This window comes from Thyridium curvatum, assembly GCF_004353045.1.
Source record: "Thyridium curvatum strain D216 chromosome Unknown NODE_49_length_306705_cov_73.659816, whole genome shotgun sequence".
In the NCBI taxonomy this organism is placed as follows: Eukaryota; Fungi; Ascomycota; class Sordariomycetes; order Thyridiales; family Thyridiaceae; genus Thyridium; species Thyridium curvatum.
In genome coordinates, this window is record NW_022156804.1 from 153,512 (window position 1) to 179,432 (window position 25,921).

General features: G+C 56.7%; 9 protein-coding genes across 9 annotated transcripts; 4 read left to right on the forward strand and 5 right to left on the reverse strand.

Moving 5' to 3' along the window:
* Nucleotides 1-578: 578 nt before the first annotated feature.
* Nucleotides 579-1,694, forward strand: E0L32_007857 (uncharacterized protein; the record flags this gene model as incomplete). The annotated part of the gene is made up of 2 exons (XM_031142647.1): nt 579-1,202; nt 1,329-1,694. 2 exons carry the CDS (start codon nt 579-581, stop codon nt 1,692-1,694), a joined length of 990 nt encoding a protein of 329 aa, XP_030993149.1.
* Nucleotides 1,695-2,580: 886 nt separating this feature from the next.
* E0L32_007858 (uncharacterized protein) lies at nt 2,581-10,495 on the reverse strand (the record flags this gene model as incomplete). The annotated part of the gene is made up of 11 exons (XM_031142648.1): nt 2,581-2,627; nt 2,977-4,447; nt 4,519-4,575; nt 4,635-6,159; nt 6,450-6,552; nt 7,008-7,041; nt 7,103-7,198; nt 8,023-8,275; nt 8,329-10,141; nt 10,237-10,260; nt 10,357-10,495. The coding sequence occupies 11 exons, from the start codon at nt 10,493-10,495 to the stop codon at nt 2,581-2,583; spliced, it is 5,562 nt and encodes a 1,853-aa protein (XP_030993150.1).
* A 1,035-nt stretch (nt 10,496-11,530) lies between these two features.
* Nucleotides 11,531-12,203, reverse strand: E0L32_007859 (uncharacterized protein; the record flags this gene model as incomplete). The annotated part of the gene is made up of 3 exons (XM_031142649.1): nt 11,531-11,604; nt 11,835-12,030; nt 12,183-12,203. The coding sequence occupies 3 exons, from the start codon at nt 12,201-12,203 to the stop codon at nt 11,531-11,533; spliced, it is 291 nt and encodes a 96-aa protein (XP_030993151.1).
* A 691-nt stretch (nt 12,204-12,894) lies between these two features.
* E0L32_007860 (uncharacterized protein) lies at nt 12,895-15,085 on the forward strand (the record flags this gene model as incomplete). Its single annotated transcript, XM_031142650.1, has 2 exons — nt 12,895-13,017; nt 13,064-15,085. 2 exons carry the CDS (start codon nt 12,895-12,897, stop codon nt 15,083-15,085), a joined length of 2,145 nt encoding a protein of 714 aa, XP_030993152.1.
* A 413-nt stretch (nt 15,086-15,498) lies between these two features.
* Nucleotides 15,499-16,400, reverse strand: E0L32_007861 (uncharacterized protein; the record flags this gene model as incomplete). The annotated part of the gene is made up of 3 exons (XM_031142651.1): nt 15,499-15,699; nt 15,744-16,163; nt 16,227-16,400. The coding sequence occupies 3 exons, from the start codon at nt 16,398-16,400 to the stop codon at nt 15,499-15,501; spliced, it is 795 nt and encodes a 264-aa protein (XP_030993153.1).
* Nucleotides 16,401-17,406: 1,006 nt separating this feature from the next.
* On the forward strand, nt 17,407-18,574 carry E0L32_007862 (uncharacterized protein; the record flags this gene model as incomplete). Its single annotated transcript, XM_031142652.1, has 2 exons — nt 17,407-18,138; nt 18,203-18,574. 2 exons carry the CDS (start codon nt 17,407-17,409, stop codon nt 18,572-18,574), a joined length of 1,104 nt encoding a protein of 367 aa, XP_030993154.1.
* Nucleotides 18,575-19,441: 867 nt separating this feature from the next.
* On the reverse strand, nt 19,442-20,855 carry E0L32_007863 (uncharacterized protein; the record flags this gene model as incomplete). Its single annotated transcript, XM_031142654.1, has 5 exons — nt 19,442-19,783; nt 19,834-20,084; nt 20,156-20,312; nt 20,373-20,479; nt 20,555-20,855. 5 exons carry the CDS (start codon nt 20,853-20,855, stop codon nt 19,442-19,444), a joined length of 1,158 nt encoding a protein of 385 aa, XP_030993155.1.
* A 671-nt stretch (nt 20,856-21,526) lies between these two features.
* E0L32_007864 (uncharacterized protein) lies at nt 21,527-22,820 on the forward strand (the record flags this gene model as incomplete). Its single annotated transcript, XM_031142655.1, has 3 exons — nt 21,527-21,575; nt 21,643-22,014; nt 22,111-22,820. The coding sequence occupies 3 exons, from the start codon at nt 21,527-21,529 to the stop codon at nt 22,818-22,820; spliced, it is 1,131 nt and encodes a 376-aa protein (XP_030993156.1).
* Nucleotides 22,821-22,894: 74 nt separating this feature from the next.
* On the reverse strand, nt 22,895-25,104 carry E0L32_007865 (uncharacterized protein; the record flags this gene model as incomplete). Its single annotated transcript, XM_031142656.1, has 3 exons — nt 22,895-24,136; nt 24,219-24,762; nt 24,827-25,104. 3 exons carry the CDS (start codon nt 25,102-25,104, stop codon nt 22,895-22,897), a joined length of 2,064 nt encoding a protein of 687 aa, XP_030993157.1.
* Nucleotides 25,105-25,921: the final 817 nt, after the last annotated feature.

Consider the following 25,921-nt stretch of genomic DNA (forward strand, 5'->3'; position numbering starts at 1 on the left):
GCGGCTTGGTAATACAGTCGCTGTGTTTGTCGACCTTAACTCCGTGACGTCCTAGATCCGTTTTATTAAAAGGTGCGGCGGCGCTTGTTTGACCACTTCCATCCCCGCATGGTTGGAGGAGTGATGGACGTTTCTGGCGTGGCGTCGGCATTGAGTGCCCAATATGTGGCAGATAAATCCGATGGTGCTTGTGCTCTTGCAGCCATCAATTCCACGCCTCGAGGGGCGAACCCTGGAAGTACACTAATTCCGAATACAGCACCTAGGCACTGAGCCCATGAATGATGCGGATGGACATCAATTGACATCAAGACTTTCTAGATATATAATGGGGGCATGGTGTCCGTTCAAGAATGTAGAAGGACAAAAAGAGAAGAGCAGAGCACCATCAACATTAACAGAAACATACCCTGAACCTTTACAAGAGCCAATCATATCGGCTTCATTCAGCCGGTCCCTTCAATTTGCATACACACGGCCTCACTTCATTGACATCACCAACCACCAACCGCGGCAAATTCTCGAGTTCACCCTAGGGCTCACTTACCCAGCAAAAGAAAAGCGCCACGATACGAAGGATGCCCCAAATCAACGGACAGGAGGTCGGCCCCCTCGGCTACGGCATGATGGGCCTGACCTGGCGCGAGACCCCTCCCCCCGAGGAGCAGGCCTTCGCCGCCATGCGCGCCGCCCTCGACGCCGGCATGAACTTCTTCAACGGCGGCGAGATCTACGGCACCCCCGAGTACAACAGCCTCGTCCTGCTCGAGCGGTACCTGGCCAGACACCCGGGGGACGCGGAGCGCATCGTGCTCAGCGTCAAGGGCGGCTGCAAGGACGGCCTGGTGCCGGACGGGTCCGCGGCCGGCATCCGGCGCTCCGTCGACAACTGCCTCCGGCAGCTCGGCGGGCGCAAGGCGCGGATCGACATCTTCGAGTGCGCGCGGCGCGACGTCAAGACGCCGCTCGCGGAGACGTTTGGCACGCTGCAGCGCGAGTACGTCGACACGGGCAAGGTGGGCGGCATCTCGCTGAGCGAGGTCGGCGCGCAGACCATCCGCGAGGCCGTCGGGATCGCCAAGATCGTCGCCGTCGAGGTCGAGCTGAGCCTGTGGTCGACCGACGTGCTGACCAATGGCATCGCCGCGGCGTGCGCCGAGCACGACATCCCGCTCGTTGCGTACTCGCCCATTGGCCGAGGTGTGAGTGAAACTTGACCTATCTTACCTGCCTACCTACCTACCTACCTACCTTCCTACCTACCTACCTACCTTCCTACCTACCGAGCCAGGCAAGACGCGTGAAAGCTGACACTTTGTACATCGCAGATGCTCACGGGCCAGTTCAAGACGCTCCAGGACATCCCTCAGGGCGACCTGCGCAGGCACATGCCCCGCTTCCAGCCGGGCAACTTCGAGGTCAACCTGCAGCTCGTCGAGCAGGTCGAGCGGCTGGCCGAGAAGAAGGGCTGCACGCCGGCGCAGCTGGCCATCAACTGGGTGCGCTGCCTGTCCAGGCGGCCCGGCATGCCGACCATCATCCCCATCCCGGGCGCCACGACGGCCGAGCGGGTGCGCGAGAACAGCAAGATCATCGACCTGAGCGACGCCGAGATGCACGAGATCGACGAGACGCTGGCCAGGTTTGAGGTCAAGGGCGGGCGCTACCCGGACGGGGCTCCCACCAACAGCTAAGCGGAGAGATATCTAAAGCAGAGCATGATTCCTTGTTTCTTTAATGGATGACTGATGGTTAGCGGAATGGCACACTTGATGAGATATGCAGATGTTTGAGTCCAAAGGAAGTGACTTGATATGATCAGAGGTGAATTGTGACTTGTCCACATGCCGGCCGAAGCCGTCAGAATTGCAGAATTCATGGGGTGCTCATCAGGTTAAGAGAGAGAGAGAAAGAGAGAGAGAGAGAGGGTGTAGCATCGAGTAGACTTACCAATTGTCCGATTTAATCCTCATGAATCCGTCAAGAAGATCAACGAAACTTCTGCAAGTACCTCAATGTTCCACCATCCGTCTCGGATGGTATTTTTCAGGGTTGGAGGAAAGAAAGGCCAGCGGAACTTCCAGCAGTACTTGGAAGAAATTTGAAGGTGGATCAGTCGTACCCTGGCCCTGCTGACTCAGCCATACACTCACTTCCGCATTCAGGTAACGCAGTCATCACCTTGTTACGACTTCATCTTTGATGGCAGCGCAGGTAATTACATTGAATCGAGCGTGACCGACATATCGAATGCCTCCAGAACTGATCAATTATCGAGTGACTAAGTCCTCTGTGTCCTCCATCGTCAAGATGTTGCAGATACCATCCGTTGCAATGCATTTCCGTATTTCCATATCCCAGCTCCTGGCTGATCATCCCTTTTTTTTCCCATTAACAAGATGCCCTCGTGAGATATGAGAATGCCCTTCCATTCCTGATTAATAGAGTCCATCTTGTATCCTCCGTTCCTGAAATAATCCTCGAGACTTCCAAAGATAAAGTCCACCGTCGTCAAATCCTCATACCCATCGTCCAATGCCGCCGACAAACGTGGCCTTCGTTCATTCCATCACACATCTCCTAACGCGGGAGCTCGCTCCGAGGCCGAGCCTCAAAAGGTTGCTGCTCTGTTGAAGAAAGAAAACCCAATAGTTAGCATAATATCCAACCGAAAGGAAGCAAAGCAGCATATCAACCACCAGATCACGCGAGCAGAGCAAAGCAAAAGCAGCAAGCCGCAGCGAGAGAACAACAAACAAACCGCAAGACCGGCCAAGGGCAAAGAAAGGAGGACAAACCAAGCAGACGAAACGTGGACGACGACCCAAGCAAACCAAAGGCACCGCAACGCGACAACGGCAAGCAAGACGACCAAGCCAACGCGATGACGACGCGGTTTACGAGCCAGCTTACCGAAGCGTACCGTCCGCTTCTTCAGGATCGACCTCGGCGGCGTCGGCGTAGGCGTCGGCTTACTAGCACTGCCGCTGCCGTTGCTGCTTCCAGCACGCTTGTTGGCCGCCTGCCTCGGCGTCGAAACCGTCGCAGTAGTCATGTAGCTGCTGTCCTCCGACGAGAGCACCTCGCCCACGATGTGCCTGGTGGTGCTGCTGCTGCCCGCCTGGTGTGTCTCGTCCTCGGTCTCGTCCTCTTCGTCGCAGTCGACGATCACAAAGCCCGTTGTCACGGTGTTGTCTCCACTCGCGCGATTCTGCCGCGGGGTGGTATCAGTCTCCTTCATCTTGTTCTTCTTACCGATCTCGGTGCCAAACTGGCGCGGGGTGCGGTTCTCGGGTCCCTCGGAGGGGGCAGTGGCAGAAGGTGTAGTCGCCCGGACGGGGTCGACATCCTCGTTGTTCCAGCCGGCGGGTGGCGCGTTCTCCTGCTGTCGCTGCGGGAGGCGGTCGGCCGGAGTGGTGTTGCCTCGGAGGTGGGCGCTCGCTGGGTCGACAGTCTCAGGCTGGCCGTCGAAGAACGGGTCTTCCGGGTTCCGGGGCAAAGTGCCCAGCAGGTCAAAGTCAAACGCCGGCTGGCTGCGGCCCAGCATGGCTGTGACCTCTTCGTCCATGGACTCGCCACTGGCGTCAAGGTTCAGGTCGCTGATCTCGTCAAAGCTGGGGCCGCGGAGTTCGACATCATCGGTGGTCTGGCCGCGGGGTGACAGGTCAAAGCGGCTTCCGATGTGCGGTGGAGTGAAATTCTCGTGGTCGGACCAGGGCTGAGCTTCTTCCTCGTCATCGGAGTCGATGAGAGGGAACGTCTGCGGGGAGTCAGGCACGTGGACTTCCTCGGAGAGCCTGCTGAGACGCCGCTGCGGCCTCTGGGGAGTAGGCGAAGTGACCTCGTCGCGCGAGAGCATGGGAGACGACGACGAGAACTCAGGGGCCGTGTGTGCCGAGTCGTTGGGGTCGAAGCGCACCGACCTGCGCTCGCTGCCGGCCTCGTCGAGGGCGCTGCCTTGGCCGCGGATGGAGGATCGACGAGGGGTCATCGTGCGGTGGCCCGGATCAGCAGAGGTCTGTAGCGGGGGCGTCTGAGGTAGGTTGCGGCGAACGGCACCAGCACCCGTGTCAAGCTGGGAGTCAAGGACTGTCTCGACAGTCGGTGGCATGTATCCGCCGGTGCGGCGAGAGCCATGAGGCTGGGACTGCCTGGAAATTGTCGATCCGCGTCGAGAGCGCGAGGCATGGCTGGTCCCCTGCCTCGAAACGGCAGAGCTTCTCTCGCTCGGAGTGTTTGGTTCCTGCGGCTCCGAGACGCGACGTTGACCCTCATGGATAGTCTCCATGGCAGGACCGCCACCACGTCGGGGCAAGTCGCCGAGGGTCGAAGAAGAGCTGGAAGGGCCACGGGAATGTCGGCTGCGGCTTCGGGAAGATTGAGCTGGCGAAGGTCCGGGCGATCGTCGGGACACGCGAGACTGCACGCTCGCAGCAGAGGAGACGTTCTGGGAGAACAGAAACTGTCAGTAACTGGTATGCCCTTTTTAATAGTACAAGCCAGAGTGTGTAGACTTACAAAGCGATCAAAGCGAGCGTTGCTCACCAAGCTGGACTGCTCCCGGAGATTGAAGTTCTGTGATTTAAATGGTCAGCTTCAACGTGATGATCAGTGTTGGACTAGAGCTCACTCACCGCCATGACATCCTCAAGGTTGTTAGCCCGGTCCAGAGCCCGCAGGGTCGACTCGGTGAGCCTGGGCTTCGCGGCCCGGCACTTGCCACACAGGTTGGGCGTCGATTGCTCTCCGGCCTTGAAAGGGTGCGAGCGGTGGTACGCACGGGAGCGGGCGATGCCGCAGCCAGTGCAAAAGTGCAGCGCGTTGATGACCTCAGGCGACGATGAAGAGGGGGTCGTTCGGGCGGCCTCGCTCGGGCGACGGCGAGACGAAGATTCGGCGCGAGCAGCCCTGGTGGGTGCCGCTTGCGGCTCTGCGTTCGTCGCGGCGGTAGCAGCTGAAGGTGGTCTAAGGGGCTCGTTTGTTGCGGCGGGGGGGACGGTAGCCTGATTGGCGGCGGTCGGCGCGGTGGCTTGCGGACCTGCACACGCAGCTTGCTGTGCCTGGGCGGGAACCTGTTGCTGAGCAGTGTTCTGAGTCGCGGGGACAGGAGCAGGGACGATCGGGACGCCCGGCGCACCAGGGGGGATTGCAGGCGGCGGGCCCACGGGAGGAGGAGGCTGGCCAGCATAATACTGGAGGTACGGGAAGTCGCCGCCGTGTCCGTACAAGTAGTGCATCGGGTGATAAGTACCATCCATGCCCATCGGGTACATCATCGGTTGTCCCGGCATGCCAGGCTGCTGCTGTTGCTGTTGCTGCTGCGGCATCATCATGGGAGGCGGCATCGGGGGGTGCATCATTGGCGGGTGGAGGGGTCCCATGCGCGGCGGACCAGGCGGGTAGAAAATGGTCTGGGCGGGCGGCATATCGAATGGGCCAGGCTGCGCAGCATTGCTGGCTGATGGGGTCGGATGACGACGGAACCGTGGTAGATCCATGGCGCTGAAGTGGCGGCGAGGGCGAGGAGCTCGACCTACGGGATCGCGGCGACCAATTCTCCTGGTGGGCGACGAATCTGAGCTGCTCGAGGCGTTGGTTGCGGTCTGGTTCCTGAAAAGTGAGGGACGAGGAGCAGGCGCAGGTGCAGGGGCGGCCTCAGGCTCTTTTCCCTTCTTGGTCGTTGACTTTTTTGCTTTGCCTTTGCTTTCGCCTGACTTTTTCGCCTTGCCTTGGTTGTTATCGGGCACCTTTTTATCCCCAGAGTCCGAGTCCGAGCTGGAATCTGGCTCAGAATCTGCATCAGATTCCGAGTCAGATTCTGGCTCGGACTCGTCAGGTGGCGTCTGGGGAGCGCCAGCGCGACGGCCAGGACCAGGGGCTGGGGGGTTGGCCGGCTCCAGGCCCTCCTTCTCTTGGTCCGGGCTGGACCGCGAGTAGGTGACCTGGAGGCCGTCTGGTAACTCAACGGTGATGTTGAGGCCAGACGAGGAGCTGCTCCTCCGGCGGAAGACCAACGGCCGCGACCCCGACGCATCTCGGGTCGGACGTCGGTCCGGCGTTGGAGGTGGAGGAGCAGCTCCTCGGCCAGGCCCCCAACCGGCCTGGTCTAGGCTCCTTCGGAGGCTCGCCAGGTATCGCGGCGAGAAACTGGGCTCGCCCCTGGAGCCAAGGAAAGTAAGTATATGTATAATTTTGAAAATGATGTATATATATATATATAGAATGGAGTGAAAGGGGTTTGGAGAAGGAGGATATCGGACTCGAGAAGAAAGGGAAGAGGAGGGGAAAGCCTCATATTTATAGAGATCAAAATGAAACTCCAAAAGAAAAAGCGGATCCGGAAGCAGACGGAAGCAGACAGTTGTTGACATGATGCGGCGGGGTGAGGGTAGTGTAGGGGTCAATGGATGAATGGGAGGGCTTGTCAGACAGATGAGGGGGGGACTTACTTGTCGTTGTCCTTCTGGGAAGGCATCTTGGCTGCTGTCTTGTCAACCGCTTGTCTTGTCGTCCTGCTCAATATGTTAGTCGGTGTCGCGACGAAATGGTACTCTGTAGGTTGAGTTAGCTTTGTACAATATCAGGAAGTGAACGAAGTAGCAACAGTGTAAAGACAAGAGCCAAGTCAATGTTGTGGGGATATAGGAAAGACAAGCTGTTACTGCTTGGCCATACAGACTGTGCCACAAGGACAAGTATGTTGACTGTTTTGCCGTCGGAATAGGACTGCAGAGGCTCTGGGTAGGATCGTTTCTCCAAGGGCGTGAAAGGGGGGAAGTTGAAGTGCTATCAGCGCACAACGCAGATTGCTCAATTGGAGACGTGTAAAGGAGTATGCCTGCAAAGAGGGTGATGTTGATGAAAGGTAATTTGAGAGGCTTGCAACGTGAAGAATCACAAGTGACATCCAGGAAACAGAACAGAATAGCAGCAGAGCTGGACTCTTGACAACGATCGAGAGGAGGAAGACAAGGAGAAAGACAAGGAGAAAGACAAGAAGATAGAACTAACTGTAAAAGGCACAAGTGCCCAGAAAACATACTGGGATGAGCTGTTCAGTTACAGACGCGAGATCCCTAAAGAGAAAACGCGGTTGACAAACCTCCTGGAAGGGGACAGAGAAAAGCAGTGCGCGATGCAGCAAGCCACAAATGGTCTCAGGGACTTCGGAGTAGAAAGCAGCCAAGAAGACACGAACCTTGAAAATATATATGGCGATCAAAGAGAGACCGAAAAGGGGAGAAGAGGATCTTCAAGATGGAGGCGCGCCAGGAAAGGGAAGAAAACGATCTTGAGGACGGAGGAGATGCAGGAGACGGGAACCGACGATCTTGAAGACAAAAGAGATCCAGGCAAAGGGGACCGACGATGAGTTTGAAAATGGAAGACAGACCCGGAAAGGCAGCAGACGATCTTGAGGATGGAAGAGTGCCAGAAAAAGGAAGCAGGAGATCTTGACGCGGCGGGGAAAAGGATACCTTTTCGAAGACTTGTGGAAAAAAAAAGGAGGTGGTGGTGTTGAGGAAGTGGTGCTTCAACGCGGTTCTGTGTGAGTGGTGAATCGCGTAGTCAGTCGTCCCATAAAGACAATAGCCAGGTAGGTCGCGACTCAAAACAATAGAACGCGGTAGAACCGACGCGGTTGTCGTGGAAGAAAGATAAAGAAGAGACACAGCTGTTGGAAGATCTGAGGCGGAAGTGAGCGCAAGCTGAAGTGCCTTGATGTTCGCCCAAGGCGCTACCCGTTGACAGTTGAATTGACAGTTGAAACGCAACCTTGGCCAGGGGACAACCTCCAACGTTAAGAGAAAACGTCCCTTTGATCATGAAATCTCAATTGGATATCTATCCACTCATTGTCTTCTTTTATACAGGTTGCCACTTAAGGCACTCTTGTTTGTTTCCTTTTCCCTCCGGCGCAAAGACGCATAGGAAAAGCAGTCTACATCGCATTTTGTACTATGCTTTTATGTAATCATCGTAAACGAATCCAACCCCTCCAGTCTAATCCACCCTGAGTACCCTCGGTCCTCGCTTCTTGATGATCTTCTTTTTCTTGTGGCCCCGGTCGAACGAGGCTGCCGCAGCATGGTCGCGGCCGACGTTGTCAAGGTCCTTGACCTTGTAGATCCGGATGATCCAGTTCTCGCTGGTGAAGGCCTCCTCCATCGTGTTGAGCGTGGGGCTAGTGTCAGGGAGACGGGCGCCACGAACACGGTCCACGGCCTGTCCAGGAGGGAACAGGGTGTTGTAGTTGTAGTAAGACATCTTGTACCTGTGGGAGTTGTTAGCAAGATCCAGCAACATGGATTTGACAAGAGAACTTACATCAAGCTGTTCTTCATGGTGTCGGTGGCCTCGCCGTCGATGCGGTACTCGCCTCTAGCGGTAAAGAAATCCCGCTCCTTGACCTCGTCCGGCCAGATACCCTCAGCGATCCTGACCATCCACAGGAACTTGTTGATGTCGTCGCCAGAGTAGCCTAGAAGACCACCGAAGACAACAAGGACGTAGTCGACCTCGTGCTGGCGCATAATGGGGTAGCTGACCTCTTCCCGGGAGCTCATGGCCTTGCCGACGGTGGCGATGTGCGTGTTGTTCCAGGTGTTGTTGTCGACCAGGGTCGGGCGGTCGGCCATGCCACCGATCTGGTAGCCATAATCCCACCACGACATGATCTTGGCGTCCTCCTTGGTGTTCTGTCGCAGCCACTGGTAGGCCTCGCGGTAATCGTCAATAATGTGCTGGCTGCCGTCGGGCATCCTGCTGGCCAGCACGACGGAGGGCGACGAGTAGGCGTTCGAGGTAACCCAGGTGCAGTGAAGAACAAAGATAAGGAGGTAGATGAGCATGGCGGTAGTGACGACAGTCTTGGACAGCAAGCTGTAGACACCCACGACGGGCTTGCTTGCCTGCTTGAGAGCGCTTTGCTTGGCAGGCTTGCTCTCCTCGGCGGCGGCAACCTCTTCCGGAGAGGGCGACTTGGCGTTCAAGTACGAGTCCAGAATAGACGAGACGGCAATGGCGGCAGCGACGCAGACAACGGGAGTCAGGGTCAGCATGAGACGAACCATGACACCAGCGAAGTAGCTGCCGAACAGGGCATAGACGACGATGAAGACGTGCTCGTCCCTGAGGTTCTGGAAGCACAGGTAGACACCGGCCGGGAACAGCCAAATAAGCATGTTCAGGTCGAAGAAGAAGGCCGGCCAGGCGGTGGGCTGGTGCTCAGACACGGAGGCGATGATGGGGATGTGGATCTTGGCATAACTAGTGTCCCACAGAGAGTAGAATCGACCGCCCCAGGGAGCAATGAAACCGGCGCTGGTGGCAATGACGAGGCCGAGGAGACCAATGCCAAAGATGCCGGCGGTGGAGAAGAATAGGAAGGTCTGGAACTGGCGGCCAGGAATGGCGGAGCGGACGTAGTCCAAGAAGGCAAGCAGCTGCAAGAAGCCAAAGATGCCCAGAGCCGGCATGTGCTCGCTGGTGCGGACGGGCAGGAAACCGACGAAGGGGATCTGCATACTGGCCAAGGTGCCGAGCGCATACCAGGTGGTGTACGAGACATACAGCCTAGTGCTGTAGCGGCCCATGCAGATTAGGACAAAGGCGTGCAGGGGCAGCAGGCAGGTGATGAAGGCGTAGCCACCCCACGAGGCCACCATGTAGCCGTAGAAGAGGGCACACAGAGCTCCCCACAGCATCGAACCCAGCTTGAGAGCCTTAATCCAAAGGTAGAAGGTGAAGACGAGCAGGAAGATGGCGATAGCCTCGTTATCGTAGCTACCGGCGACGGACCGCGAGATGTAGCCCGGGGCAATGCCCATGAAGGCGGCGGCGAGAAGTCCAGCAGACGGGGAGGTGGTCATCTCGTTAGTCAGGAGATAGGCCGAAAAGGCAGTAAGGCCCGAGAAGGCAGGGGCGAGAAGAACGCAGATATTCCGGATATCGACGGGAATGGTAAGGGCGCGGAGGGCGTGGTAGATGACACCGCTGGTGACCATGAGACCGGGGTAGAGGGTTCCGCCGGTGACACGGCCGAGGGGGTGCCAGGTCCGGTCATCGAACCAGTCCCAGAAGCTCTCGAAGCCATTGGCGACGAGATATTTGGTCGCTCTGAAGTTGAACCAAGGATCGACTATTGCAAGGGTTAGCTGGCTGCGGCGCTCGAGGGAGGGAAGACCAATTGAGCTGGAAGGGAGCTCTCTGATAGCTTGTGTGGGTGAGACTGACATTCGTGGATGATGGATTCGAAGCCTGCGAGTCAATTGATGTTAGCATGGTTCAATTTCCGGGGTTCCCAATGGCATCATGTATTTGAGACGGCATGCGGGATCAGGAGAGACAACTCACGGATGACCGAGAAAAGGCGGCTGGCGACGGCGGCGCCGGCGATCAAGAAGAGGATGACAACGCGGAGGATGGTGCGGGTGCTCTCGCCTTTGCCGCCACTGGCGAGCATTTCGAGAGTGCTGCCCGTGTCTGCCGGCATTGTGACGTTCTTGTCAACAGCAGCAGCAGCAGAAGGGGAGGGGCAAGGCAGGTCAAGGAATGGCGATGGTGAAGAAACTGCCTTCGGCGATGTGGCTCTCTCCAGGCTCGATCGAGATAGCGACTTGGCTTGCTGGCCACTTTTTGGGGAGAGGACAGCTGGAGCTTCCGCGCGTCAGAGCAGGGGCCACAAGCGGCTTGGCACTCGATGCAGGCACGGCATGGGTAGCACTTTCCGCGCTTTGGTGCAGGGTGGGGCAGTGAATCACGTTCTGGGAAAGGCGCCACAATTGAGCCACACAGGCCAAGCCACACCAAGCTCGTCCAGAAGTGTGAACACAGCTTGGGCATATGAGGAGCTGCAGGCTGAAACTACTTGTTTGCCAGAACAACTGTGTTTCTCCAAGTGTGGCCGTTAACTGAATCTTCGAGATATATTTAATCCAAACAATGTCTTGGGTGAGATTTGGAAACATGAAAGATCCAGAGCGAGCAACAGGGTAACTGGTGTCATGTGAGCACCAAAGATTGAGGCATGAATGGTCAAAGCAGCTTCTTTCAACTTGGGCGCACAGTAACGGACCTAGGGAGCTGCCTTGGGGCTTGAAGTGGCACGTCGAGAGCGATTGCAAAACATCACACCTTGTTTGATCCCCTTGCGGGCCGGACCAAGACTTGCATTGCAGGTTTGCAAAGGCCTTCAACAAACACTTTTGATCCTCTTGAGATTCTCCCCCCGACCTTGGCATCTTGCCATCTAAGTCTGTAGTGTACACATGTACAGAGTAAGCAGTACGTAAGGAAATAAGTCTATGCCTCGGTGACCGACGTTGCAGAGTTCATACAGCCCTCGTTCCGTGCAACTCGCCGCTTCGCACGCTCCGCTCTGGCCCTCCACTGTCCAGGAGCAGGGCTCTTCCGCCACAAACATGCATGCATGATGCAGCAACCACGAGCTCCATCCTCGTTTTGCGATAACCAGTTGATTACGTCCCCACACACCCCAACCATCCCCACGCATCCGATCAATCGTCGCTTAAGCAGATTCCTTCATCAGGGCGTTGAAGTAGGCCTCGAGGTCGAACTTGGGGTCCATAGGGTCCTGGTTGACTGTTGTTGTTGATTAGGTATTAGCAGGTGTAGTTGTTGGTAGTCTGAGAGAGGTTGTTGTAGGTAGGAGAGATTGGCGTAAAGGGTTAAGAGGAGAGAGAGAGACAAAGAAAATCCGGGGGAGCGCATTGCGCTGTGGCTGTGCGGGTTGCTGAGATCTCAAGACTGGGGGAATGATAGATAGAGTCCAATATCGAATGGTTGAGAAAGAAAAGTGTCCTGTGACTTACGTCCACCGGTTGCTGATGAGGTACTGGCGGCAGCCGGGGCCTTGGACTTTGAGTACTCGGCCTTGGCCTGGTCAATCAGCTTCTGCTTGTGCTGGTAATCCCGCTTGGCCTGCTCGGCCTTTTGGGTCGCCCAGATAGTCCGCTGGTGGTAGAAGCCGTAGAAGATGCCCGCGCCGAGGGCTGAGTATCGGAGAACCTGCGATGTGAAACAAGCCCGTCAGCATGCAATTCACCATAATCAACCTTTGTTTATTCGCCCATGACCCATAGTGGCAGTCACAGCGACTCCGTTGAGTCTTGATGGTGGCAATCGCGTCACCAGACGTTCAGATTGGCGGTTCAACGTACGTTCACTCCAGCGGAAGACATCGTGAGAATCGGTTGCTTGGGTGGCAGCGGACTGGATTGGTTCAGATGGAACGAGAGACAGGTGTCTTGAGGAAGCGCAGGCGAGACAATTGATGACAATTGAGTCCTCCTTGTGCGGTCGCGGGTGGGCAGGTCGTCCGGGGATATGGGGTAAAGGTGTGAGGTTTAAAGATTTGGTGATGCCGGGAATTTTCGCAATAGCTCCAGTTTGGCTGGGAGGCTCGGTCGGCTGGAAATGCGGCAAGCTGAGTGGTCTGCTTTTTTTCTCTCTCCCGGCTCGGCCAGGGGACAAGGCCGCTAAAAAGGCACGCCCAGTGCGCTGTTGCCGAGCGATTTCCAGTGATAGTCTGCACGTGATTAATGCTAAGTGGTGCTCACACCAGGCGTGAACATAGCCACATCCCTGCTGCAACTTTCATTAGGCCGGCCATTACCTCCTGTCGCGACGACAAACGCGCATTGATGAGGGAGGTGATATCACACAGGCGCTGCGTAATATCTCGCCCAACAGGTACTAACGCAACACCGATACGCCATCTCTTTGCGACTGGTGATGATATAACGACTGGGTCTGTCAACGCCTCGAACCTAGCCGGCAAAGAGGTCTTCCAACCACAAAGGAGAAAGCGGGTGTGTTTCCAACTAGCGGGAAAGGACCCTGAGATGGGTCAGAGGAGGACCGCAAGACAAGATGCAACAACGCCGAGATGAGATCCTCGCAAAAAAGGCCAAGCTCGCCGAGCTCAAGCGCCAGAGGGAGCTTCGAGCCACCCAGGCATCCGCAGGACGCCAGAGTTTAGGCGTCACGGGCGACGTATGTCTCGCAGTCTCCCCAAGAAACCCCCCCCCCTTAAATCTAGGACTGCGCAGCTAATGACGTCCCTTCCAACTTACAGCTTGTGTCACCCACACCGGGCAGGCCAGATCGCCAGTCCATCGAGACCCTCATCAACAGCCTCGTAGGAGAGAGCAGGCCCGGCTCGACCACCACCGGCGGGGCAGCCTCGCCCGCACACAGAGGCAGCCGACCGAACAGCGTTCTAAGCGCGGGCGAGCTCAGCAACGAGACCTCCGAGTTTGCCGTGCTACCGCCGGGCACCCAGCCAGCCCCTCCCGTACAACAACTAAGCCTGACTACCGCTCCCCTCACCGTCACCTACGAATGCCCTCCGTCTCCCGTCAAGGAGATATTCTCCTACAGCAAAGGCGTACAGACATCAGAAGATCTACTGCCAGCGACGTCAAGGCCACGGGCCCAGTCCGAGTCGGAGAATGAGGAGCCTACCGCGACACCCAGCAAGCGTATGAGCCGCAGGGAGAGGGATAGAGAGGAGGAGATCCGAGAGAAGATCCGCAAGGAGGTCGAGGATGAGCTCAAGGCCGCACAGGAGCTGGCGGCAGGCGGCGTCCTCAAGAGCGACGCCAGCCTCCTCACCACGAACTTCCCAGCCCGAGCCCTGACCGACGAAGAGCTGCATGCTGTCACCGCCTCGGAGGAGTTTGTCGACTTCGTCGAGCGCTCGACAAAAGTCATCGAGAAGGCCCTCGACCAAGAGTACGACATCCTGACCGACTACACACTCCAGGACCACGACCACGACCCCGACGACGAGCAGGGCAACGTCGGCGGTCGCGGTCGGCGGAAGATCCGCGAGGTTCGCCAGTTCTACGACGAGCGCTGGTCCCGCAAGCGCATGATCACCTCGATCGACTTCTCGCCCAAGTTCCCTGATCTCATGCTCGCCTCGTACACCAAGAACCCCTCGGCGCCGCACGATCCGGACGGAGTCGTCCAGGTCTGGAACCACAACCTCCACGACCGCGCCGAGTTCGTCTTCCACGCCGGGTCCGACATCCTGACGGCCAAGTTCTCCCCCTTCCACCCCAACCTCATCGTCGGCGGCGCCTACAGCGGCCAGGTCCTGCTCTGGGACACGCGCGCCAAGTCGGCGCCCGTGCAGAAGACGCCCCTCACGGGCAACGGCCACACGCACCCGGTCTACTCGGTCGACATCGTGGGCACGCAAAACGCAAACAACATCATCAGCTGCAGCACCGACGGCGAGGTCTGCGGCTGGACCGTCGACATGCTCGCCCAGCCGCAGGAGACGCTGCACCTGTGGGCCCCGCCGCCGGCCAAGAACGAGATGATGTCGCCCATCTGCATGGCCTTCCCCGACGCCGACCCGACCTTCTTCCTCGTCGGGTCCGAGGAGGGCATCATCTTCCCCTGCCACCGCTACGACCGCGCCGGCGCCAAGGCCGGCGTCGACGCCCGCGTCTCGTACCGCGGCCACGCCGGGCCCGTCATGTCGGTCGACTTCCACCCGGCGCGGGGCCCCGTCGACCTCGGCGACCTCGTCCTGTCGACCAGCCTCGACTGGTCCGTCAAGCTGTGGAAGGTGCGCGCGCCGGCCACGACGGCCGCCTCCATCATGGCCGACATCGACGCCGCCGCCGGCGTGGCGCCGCTGCTCGACCTCGTGCGCGAGGACGTCGTCTACGGCGCCGCCTGGTCGCCCGTGCGGCCCGGCGTGTTCGGCCTCGTCGACGGCGCCGGCTGGGTCGAGGTCTGGGACCTGACGGTCGAGACGGAGGAGCCCGTCGCGCGCATCAGCCCGAGCCGGCTCAAGGGCAGCAACGCCGGCGCCGGCGCCGGCGGGCTCAACAAGCTCGCCTGGGAGCGCGGCGAGGGCAAGAGGCTCGCTGTGGGCGGGCTGTCGGGCGTCATGACGGTGTTTGAGGTCGGCCCGGACCTGGGCGGCAAGGAGACGCTCAAGAACGACGAGTGGACGGCCGTCAAGAAGCTAGTGACGCGGGTCGAGGCGGGTGCGGGCGGCGGCGGTGCGGGCGGTGCCGGAGTGAATGGCGTGACGATTTGAAAGAGAGCGGTGTCCTTTTTGTTATCTGTTGTGTGAGCGCGGCAAGAATGTGTACCGTGGTTGACCTCTATACCCCCCCGCTGAAACAGATCTGTTGAAAATGTGTACTGTTTTAGCTTCAATGGAGACATACATTTACTGTGAGAGAGTCGTGATGCTATGCGATGGATTGAATACCTGTGCCCGCTTTCACTAACTATGTAGATTCAATCTATCCATGATAGGTGTTGTGAGGATGTAACAGATACTACAAGCTTAACGGAAAACAATGATATTGCAATGACATCTGTGACCATGTATTCCTTCCAGGAGAAACAAGCACCTGGGCGAACTGGTCACCCATCCCCATATCGGCGTAATGATACCCAAGCAAACCAAACGATAACGCACGGCTAGATATTAATACTGAAGCATCAGTAGTAGTATCGAGAGACCTGGCTCGGTCCCGCGGAACGATCTCTCGATGCGGAGGATGCAGACGCTCCCCCGGTGACTGGGCCACTAGGACGATTCGCCCTTTGAGTGCGCCGGAATTCTTGATCGCGAAGCCAGGACATCTCTCTGGTAACGAGACGAAGATCCTGACGGGTGGTAGAGGCGCTCTCGCGGGCTGGCTGAACGGGGGTATCGAAGCCTGGACTACGATCAGCAGACATACCATGGCATAGATCAGGAGGGATAGATCAAAGTTGGCATAACGTCGCCTTCGGATGCGTGGGATCTTACCTCTGCGTCCGCTGACAAAGTCATTGATCCAAGTCATAGAGACCTTCCTTCCCCGAGCGTCGTCCTGTGCATCATCAAAGATGTAAGGTACACCGGGTTGCTCAACATTATTTGGGTCACTTTGGTCCGCGAAGAAGTCAACGATGCCTCCAAGTGCCAAAGACTCCCAGAAATATCCAGCTTCACCAGCAGCGCCTGGAACTCCGACTTCATCAGGTGTCACGGGGCGTCCAGTGCCACTCAGAAATCCGGTCAGGAAATGGCCAAGTTCATGAGCCACGGATATGGTCATTTGAAACATATACACGTTGTATGTGTCATTGTTGCGCGTGGCCGTCATGTTCTGTAGAATCTATCATATTCTCAGCTTCCTGATACTGCACATCGAAAAATTGATTATGAGTAGGTAGCTTACTCTCGGACTTAATCGCAGCTGCCCAGCATCCACAGGCTGGTAATCCTCCAGACGATCATTGCGGCCAGCCCAATTATAACGGACCGTCACCGCCTCTCCCTTACTGTGCATGACGTAAACTTCTGGGAACCCAGAACGCATACGCTGCAAGAAGAGGTCGATATACTCGTCCATTTTCGCAGAATTCGGATTGGCATCGGTATAAAGACATCGTTGCTGTTGAACTCGGCGTTGCTCCACTATTGAGACAGCCAACCGCCGAAGAGCTCGACGTCCTCGGGGACTTTCGAGGATGACAAGGCTGCGTGAAATGATGTCCCGCACAGTTCGATGCGTGCTACTGTTAGGAGGGAACTGAACCGCCTGCTTCCCTGTCCCAGTTGGTTGCCAGACGGTAAGCCCACGAAGATTTGCGGCGCTCATGATCAACAATTCAACAGAAGAATTGCAATTTGCGAGTTTCAAGTGAGGTCTTTGAGGGGAGCAAAATATGATGTCGAGTTTTGATATTCTGGGGATCGTTCCCTTTCGACTCCAAGCAGCTCAAGACTCACCCGTATTATATACACCAATGTCCGAAGCATTACCGCCAGATACTGCAAAATTTCAATTGTCTTTGTTGGCCGTTGTTCGAGGCCATTTTGTTGGTGATATCTATTCGGAGAATCTATCTAGGCCCCTTAGCGGTCATCAACAAGCATCGTCTGCCTCTATCCGGATCCAGCACCTGCCAACAGAGGTGGGAAGGCCTGTTATCCGCACCGATCTCGTGAGCAAAAAGCCAATCATTTGGAGTGGTCGCATTGCTTGACCCTCTTGACTATTTTCGAGTGTTTGTTCCCCGTGAGGCGGCAAAATATCATTGGCCCATGGGCGTCAAAACCATAACGGGTCGGCCGGGTTTCAGGTCGAATCAAGCGCACGCGTGCCTGGTGTTTCTGTCTATTGAGCGCTTATTATGGATCCCGAACGTTGCAAAAATCAGGCGGCAAATGCGGGGTCGGAGGAGCCGTCTTGAGACCATCAACTCTTCCCCGTCTTCTCGCCTCTCTCGACTCGATGACCATCTCGATACACTACACTGGCTTTGGTTCATTAACCAATCCTCCTAATATTCATCTCTCGGTCAGCATTCAGTTCTGATCCGTCAACTTGCTGTTTCTTCAACCATTTCATCGCCATGTCCGCCCCAGGCTGCTCTCATGGCGCTACAGAGCACGCGGACCCCAAAAAGGTGCCGATTCGTGATTTTCGCAGTCCTCATCGCGAGATCGCATCCAAAGCAATCAGGAATATCCTATCCTCAGAGATTGCTGAGTCAACATTTGGCCAAATTATTGATGGCCTTCCACTATCTCAAGTTGCGTTGGATTGCTACAAAGGTGTAACTTGTCCCGGCCATCCCCTGATTGATGAACACCTTCAATTGTCGCCTTCTGTGCTTCAGCTAGCTCGACGGCTACGCGACGAGTTTGATCCGGATGATTTTCACGTCGATTACATGGTAGGTTGTCCACACGCAGCACGATCTATTGGACACTCTTTCCCCTCCATCATCCTACTCCAAGCTTTTGCTGACGCCGAGGAGCTTTCGCACGAATTCCAAGCCGCGGGCCCTGGATCTCGAGCCTTCAATACTCGTCTGATCGAGTTGGTCGCTGTTGCAGTACACGGCATAGCTGTTTCTCTCTTCAAGAAAGGGCCAGCACGGCCTGCCACGGATCGTTTGCTTTCCTGGAAACCAGACAAGAAAGTCTATCCTCCAACCTATTTCAGACACGAGTGGTATACTTGCCACGAGCAGTATCCTGATGGCGTGGCAGACATGGCCGGCTACTGGGCAGAATCCAGAATATTCGGTGGAGTTGTCTTGTTTGATAGGCGCGACCCCGGGTCGACGGCTGGTGTTGAGGTTAGTCTCACGCGTGCGTCCTCCCCAAAGATCTCACTTTTTAACATTTCTACCATTGCAAAAGCCCGATGCGGTATACTTCCACTCTGATAACAGAGATGTCACCTATCGGGTTTATCGACTGCTAGACGACCAGAAGCAACAGCTCTTGGAGTTCTTGTTGTCCGACAGAACACCACCAAGTGAATGCCCCTTGCCCATACATGGGGACAGAAATAACCGGACTCGAATTGATCCGGAGGAACCGATCGCTGAGACAGGGATATATCGTGACAAATGGGAGCGTGCCCCTCTTGGACCCAAAGACTACGATATCAGACTTAAAGACGTCATGGACTTGTTCAACTACCTTTCGGAGGAAGAGTTCTTTGAGGCGGGACACCGGGCCTTTGACCTTAGGGAACGGCGTCGCAGAGGAGACTATCTCGGATTTTGAATAATAACAACTTCGTCTTACTCTCGAATAACCACCGATCCAATATGAATTCGCTAGGTAACCCTTCTTGGCCCTCCTGAAAAGGTGGCCTGAAGAAATAAGGGGCAACAACGAGCTCACCGGAGTCTGTCTACTGCTTCAGTGCGGCGTGCGTTCTGCCATCTGCGTGGAGGAACTGCATCAGGGTCGAGTTCCCGGACATGCTGCCCGCCTTGCTCTCGATCCAGTAGCACATCTGCTCCTTACCCAACCATTCCCCCAAGCTGTCCCAGGAGCTCCCGGAATTTCCTCTTGCGCCCTTTTTTATTTGAACACCCATGCGCAGGTATTCTTATAGACTTCTGGAATATGGACCTCCCGGCTGCCCATCTTCCGGAGAGTCAAGGTTGCAAGGACTGCGCTCCCGATTACACCCTAACCGCTCAATGTGGCAAAGCTTTTCAGACCTGATTGACGTCAATGATACTGTTGAGAAGAGCAGGGAAAGGAAAGGTTCTGGTATTGACAATAACCTTAAACGACTTGACAGAATGGATCACTTCGTTGTTCGCCTCATTTCTGCAGCGCAGTCGACAATGTGAAGCCGATTAGGATTGGTTCCCGCTGTTGTCGCTATTGTGCCTTGCATTTTAACTCAGAACATTTGAAAGAAGCACAAAGTCGTGTCATGCTTGAGCTCTCGGTCAAACCATAGGCACTTCTGGCTCCTAGTGGTTTCAATCATCGTGTTGCAAATCTCCAACGTTGGCCAAGAAGATATTGAAAATGTCAGGATAGTGTTTCGATTTATTTCTTCGGGTTACATAGAAATTAGTATTGGAAGGTTTCGAAATGGCTCTTGTCGCTAGAGGGCAATAATCACTGACTCTATCTCCACTGAACCGTCACGCCCTTGTTATGAGACTCCCTCGCCAGCTCAATGACCCTGAGCCCGTCCCGCGACTGCGTCGGCTTGACGACCAGCTCCGCCTTGCCGTTGATCGCATCCGCAACGTTCTCGTACAGGCCCATCCACCGGCCCGTCATGGTCGGGTACGCACCCGTGTACTTCTTGGTCTCCGGGTCGTAGCGCTGCACGCCGGCGTCGAACTCGTCGTAGGTGGTCAGGATGCCGCGCATCTTGTCGGACTCGACGCCGAAGCCCGGGTCGAGCGGCTTGAGCCCGGCGGCGATCTGCTCCTCCTGCGGGCAGGTGCTCCGTTGTTGGAACTTGAGTGGGTGGACGCGTTAGCACAATGGTTTACCGGGGGAAATCGCACCCATGGTTTCTGTTCTACCTTGATGAAGGAGCCCTTGGTGCCCCTGACGAGCTGCTTGAGCTGCTGCGCCATCGGCGTGGTGACGGCCGTCTTGACGGTGACGAGCAGGTCCCTCTGGGCGCCGCCGTACTGCAGGATGATGGTGAAGGAATCCTCGACCTCGCTCTCGATGCCGCGCTGGGCGCGGAAGAAGCCGGTGACTGACTTGGGCCGGCCGAAGAGGGCGAGGGCCTGGTCAACGCTGTGGGTGCCTATTATACATATCCTGGTGAGCAGTCCATTCCAGCGGCCCAAGGCAGTGATTTGGAGTATTGATACTGACCTAGGCCAAAAGCCATGCCCGAACCAGGCGTGTACTCCTTCTGGTTCATCTTCGACAGCCATGGCGGGGACTCAAAGTCGTAGTGCAGCTCCGCTTCCTTGATATCGCCCAGCGCCCCCTTCTTGATGAGGTGACTGAGCGTCTGGAAGTCGGCGTCCTGTACACATTCTCAGCGTTCACGTATATCTAGGGCCAAGAGGCCGTGGGACTGCCGCACCCATCGCCGGTTTTGGAAACATGTCAGGATAAGCCCCTTTTCTTCCGACAGCTTGATGACCTTGTCGGCCTCTTCTGACGATCTAGCGAACGGCTTATCCACGATCACTAGTAAAATATAGTGTCAGTAAGCACCACCCAAAAGATGCTGTACCTCAACAAAGGAACCAGACACCATCATACCGTGCTTGCCAGCGTTCAGAGCCTGCTCCGCGAAATGCGCATGGGTGTCGGTCTGCGTGGCGACGACGACGAACTGGGTGTCCGGGTTGGCGAAGAAGTCGTCCGCCGTGCGGTAGTGCCTGGCCGCCGGGTAGTCGACGGTGCAGTGCGATCCCCTGGGCGCGGAGGCCGGGTCCGGGGGCGCCTCGGCCCGCTGCAGGATGGCGACGACCTCGTAGTCCGGGATGGCGGTGATGAAGGGGAGGTGGAAGCTCTTGGCGGAGGAGCCGTAGCCCACGACGCCGACCTTGATGGGAGCCATGTTTCTATTGACTGATTCAATGTTGATCTTCAAGCGGGTACTTTTGTCTGCTTGCTGGAGGGGATAGAGGCAGGCACCTGAAGTGCGTTTCCCCGGTCTTTTATTATCTTGCTCCGTTGCAGTGCAGGGTCCAGCACAAAAATATCATCTCAGTTTATCAAACACGAGCCGTATTCTCGATCGCTGGATTGATGAGCCCTCATTAGCAGCTCCTCATGCTATTCCCACGCATGACGTGCATCTTGCTGGAGTTGAGGGTCAGCCTCGATTTGATTGGTGCCCACGTCCAGAGATGCAAAACCACGCCGCATCCCGCCGCCATCGGCACGTTTCCAAAACTGCCCCCATCTCATGCGGGTAAATTGGTTGCGTCTGGAGAAGTGAAGTGGGGATTCAGTTCGAGTAGAGCGTCGTCCATAGCCCGGGGAGTGCCGGAATTTCCTTTCTCGGCGATAGGCCGCGCTACTGAACGGGTCCGGGGAGTTCGGACAACACTCGTCGATAGCAGAAGCGGCGACTAGTAGAAACACGAATGGACCATGCTACTGAATATAAGTTCGATAGCTTTGTCAAATTTGGAGTATTTCTTTCCACCCTGCTCTTTCTCGCTCAAACCTCTCGTTGAAGCATCGTAACAGCCCTCGCACAAACGACACTTCAAATCATCAAAGATGGCCGACACAGGAAAGTCTTCGCCTCATGTGCGATGGGGTGTTCTGGGTATGTTCCCCCCTCAAATATCTTGAAAACTGCGTGTATTCCAGTAGCTAATCCTACACTTCCCCAGGCACGGGATGGATCTCAACAATGTTCACCAGCGACCTGCTGGCCGCCCGACCCGACGCCCCAGCCAGGCACACCATCGCCGCGCTCGGCTCCTCGTCGCTAGAGAAGGGCAACGCCTTCGTCGACAAGGTCTGGGCCAAGACGCCCGACCAGCCCCGCCCGCAGGTCTACGCCGACTACCGGGGCGTCTACGACGACCCCAACGTCGACGTCGTGTACGTCGGCACGCCGCACTCGCTGCACAAGCAGAACTGCCTCGACGCCATCGCGGCCGGCAAGCACGTGCTGTGCGAGAAGCCCTTCACCATCAACGCCAAGGAAGCGCAGGAGGTCGTGGACGCGGCGCGGAAGAAGGGCGTTTTCATCATGGAAGGTGAGCAATTTTTCTTTTTTCGTGCAAAACTCCTGCAAGGCAGCTCTTGCCAGGCCTCGAGGCTAATTTCTTTTATGACTACCTTAAAAAAACCAGCCGTATGGACTAGGTTCTTCCCCCTGTTCAAGGCCCTGTACGAGGAGATCCACGTCAAGAAGTCCATCGGCAACGTGCAGCGCTTCTTCATCGACTTCGGCAACAAGATGCCCCTCGACACGCTCCCCGCCAACTCGCGCCTCAAGGACCCTGCCCTCGGAGCCGGCGCCCTGCTCGACATCGGCGTCTACTCCCTGACGTACGCATCCATCATCCTGGGCGACTTCAAGGTCGGCAAGGAGCACCCCAAGATCGAGAGGGTGACGTCGTCCCTGGACATCGTGAACGGCATGGACGAGGCCAACGTCGTCGTGCTGGACTATGCGGCTGCGGCCGGGGGCAACAAGACGGCGGTCTGCACATCGACCTTCCGGACCCGGGGCGCGCAGGAGTTTGCCCGCATCGAGGGCTCGACGGGGAGCATCGTGCTCTTCGGCCTTGTCGTCAGCGTGCCCGGCGGTTTCCGCGTCATCGAGGGGCTGCAACCCGGGATGGGAGAGGCCGACACCAGGTCGGAGCGCGTGTTCAACATTGAGAAGCCGGAGGGCACGCTCGGCTTCTTCTGGGAGGCCGACGCCGTGGCAGAGGATATCGCCAACGGCCGGACCGAGAACGCCACCATGCCGCTGGACGAGACGCTTCGCATGATGAAGCTCATGGATGGAATTCGACAGGCGGGAGGCCTGTCTTATCCTCAGGATCAGCAGTAGACTATTATAAACAAACTGACTGAGATACCCAACAGTGTATTATTATTCGTTGCGCCTGTGACTTCCATTAATAATCAACCCGCCCCGTTGAATAGTAGATGCTCCAGTATCTCGCGTGCCCGCATGATGTCAGGGCTCTCGGCCTCCCAGTAACGAAGCTTTTCGATGCATATTCGGATGGCACGTCCGTATCTGTTCTCCTGCACCTCGCCATTGTCCAGAGTCGAGGTCCAGGTGATTAGACCTCTCATGTTCGCGGCAACGAGTATCAGACCGGTGGCCGCCGATACCCTGAGTCCGTACCATGTGCCGTGGTGGCGGTGGGTTATCGAGAGGCCAGTGTGAAACTGGTTGCAGATGTCCAATGCCTTTTCGACGAAGCTGGCCAGAGTCGCGCCGGTGCTTGTGTCATTCGAGGCCTCGGGAGAATGTATGGCGAGGTAGAGGAACGGTCGGTATAGCAGTTCTTTGATCGTCTGGCAGCGGCCTTGGGTCACCAATCGAAGCTCATCGAACTGTTGGTCGGGACCGAGGTTATCGAAGCGGATGGATTCTGGCAAAGACGAGTACCATATTGCCAACTGATCTTCGATGCCTGAAGCAATGGATGCCATGCGCTCCACACCCATGCGGGCCCAAGACTCGTGATCTTGTTTGTAGAATGCATTGAGCACCCTGTTTTGGATTCGGCGGAGCGCGATCTCGCTGAGGTAGTAGAACCAGGACTGCTCTTCGACCTTTTGGTACGATGATGACGACATGGTCGAGGTTGCCTGAGTGGATGGCGTTGCTATAGAAGCCGGTGTCGGGCCCTGGGGGCTCTGCACCGGACTAGGAGGACTCGGAGTCGGCGGCGATGGGAACAGATAGGGATAGTTCAGCTTGCAGAGATCAGACTGAGGAAAGTCGAGCTCAGTTCTGACCTCGCACTCTGACTTTAGTACGGTCCAATAGAGCCTCTGTTCTAGGCGTTTCTCGGATAGGTCCGTCATCTGCTGTGTCCTGTCTCCCCGCTTCTCCAAGGCAGCTTGGGCCTGTAGATGAAGCGCAAGGGTCGACGCAGCTTGATGAGTCGCTGACCATGCCTGTATCGGCCGCATCGTGTAGAACAAGAATATGCAGCAGAGCATGTGGCATTGACTTGCCGCCAGGCCGATCTCAAGCAACCCCAGTCTCTTGCGAGCTGCTTGGAAATATGCTTCTGCAGTCCGATGCCGCGTGGCCACTTCATCCACTGAGTATCGTCCATGCAACTTGCCCTCCTCGTCAATTGGATCAAAGGGGAGAGCAATGGCTCCTAGAGCACACGCCAGCAGCTAGACGAATCAGTCAGCTAGTACACAGCCAAGGCAGCAGTGAAGCGGGTGGGCAGCACAAGGCATTGAGGACTTTACTTACCACAAGGCAGGATGGGGCATCCCAGCCAAAGCCATCCTCTGCGATCCTCCTGGCATACTCACGGATTTGACGGGTATAGAGAATGGGGTTCTTGGGGTACACAAAGTGCAGGAACCGATCAACCAGTTGAGGGGCGTCTTCTTCACGTATTCCCGGCTTCTGGTGCTGCTGTACTGAAGGAGTCGACTCCTCTGTAGCGGGTTGGCTGGATTGAAAACTGCCAGCGAGGAGCTCTTGCGAGAGCAAGTCCTTGGGCCATTGTCCAGCAAAGATGGGCCACGTCAGGAGGTGGTCGGTGGATGCAAATACTGCCGAGACCTCGAGGGAGTCAATTGAGCACAGCTCGTCGACGACCTGCACGGGCTCGGCGAGTTGGTCGGCAACTTGGTCGGCACCAAGAGAATCCCCGATGGCCCCCACATCCCACACGAGCGGTTGTGCGGCTCGGGGTACCTGCGCGCCTGCTGCTGTGCTACCGATGTTGTCGAGCTTCAAGCTGACTTCATTCAGCTTCTCCAAGATCAGGAGGCTCGCGGGGTCGAACCTGAAGCGAACAAATTAGTCACCCCTGACAAAGGCGCATGCATCAGTGACCGGGGCTGACCCACGAGGAGTGATCTAGTCGGGGGTCGTATGAGCACGACACATCGTTCTTGATGCATGCCGAACACCGCGGCCGCTCGTTGTCGCACTTGGTCTTTCGGACTCTGCAGCTCTCGCACGCGGTGACGGCCCGCCTGCGCGGATAGGACGTGGCCCTGAATCTTGCCTTCTGGGCGTGACGCTGCTCGGCGCTCAGGGATGAGCGCGTGCCCTGGCCGGGGGTCTGAGTCGGACCCTGGCCTTGGAGGCCGAGGCCTGTGTCTCGCGTAGGGGTCGACGGCATGCGCACGCGTGAGACTCAGCGATCTGGGGAATTGGCAGATGTAATAATAGCGCCGAGTGCGAGCCGAAGAGGTCATGCAATGCGGTCTGGGGAGCCTCGGAGACTTGTAGTATTGTGGCAGTCGTCGCCGGCCCAGACTGGATTTGCGTCTGTGCGGGGTTTTACGAGATGGCGACTAAGAATTCCAATCCCGGGAGCCGCTACCGTGTTTTCCAAAAGCCACTAACACCAACGGATCGGGGCGTCTCCTCTCCCAGTCTCCAAATGTTGCCAAGATGGATTGATGCATACCTACACTTCCACGAGAAAACCCTCTAAACCCTCTTCCTCCCTTGCTCTTTGTGGTCGGAACTGGCCTGGCAAATACAATGGCCGTTGTTTGTGTATACAGGGGACAAACAAGGCTCCGTGTCTTCTGAACTCGACAACTCTCGCTCGCTTCACACTGCCGTCTCTTATGTCAACGCCTCGGTTGCGAGTCTGCAAGGCGCTTAGCATTGCCTTATCTTGGAGGCATCATTTCTGGAATTTAGTGCCTGGGATCTCTCTCCAGATTTGGCCCTCCCCGTCGAGCCCCGAACCCGTCGCTTTTCGGGAGAACATCGGCTGTCAGTTAGTAGGGGAACATCGTGGCATCTGTTAGTTGGACAAGGGCTTGCTTTTCACCTATCAGCTCCTCGCCTCCCCTCAGATCTACACCAGGATCTGGTCCGTGTCTCCCCTCTCGGCTCCTGAATCTGAGGCGTACGTAAGTACCCCGACTAGCTTCCCCGATCCAGCTGTGGCCCGGCCCCGTACCCGGCATTGGCTCGCGGCA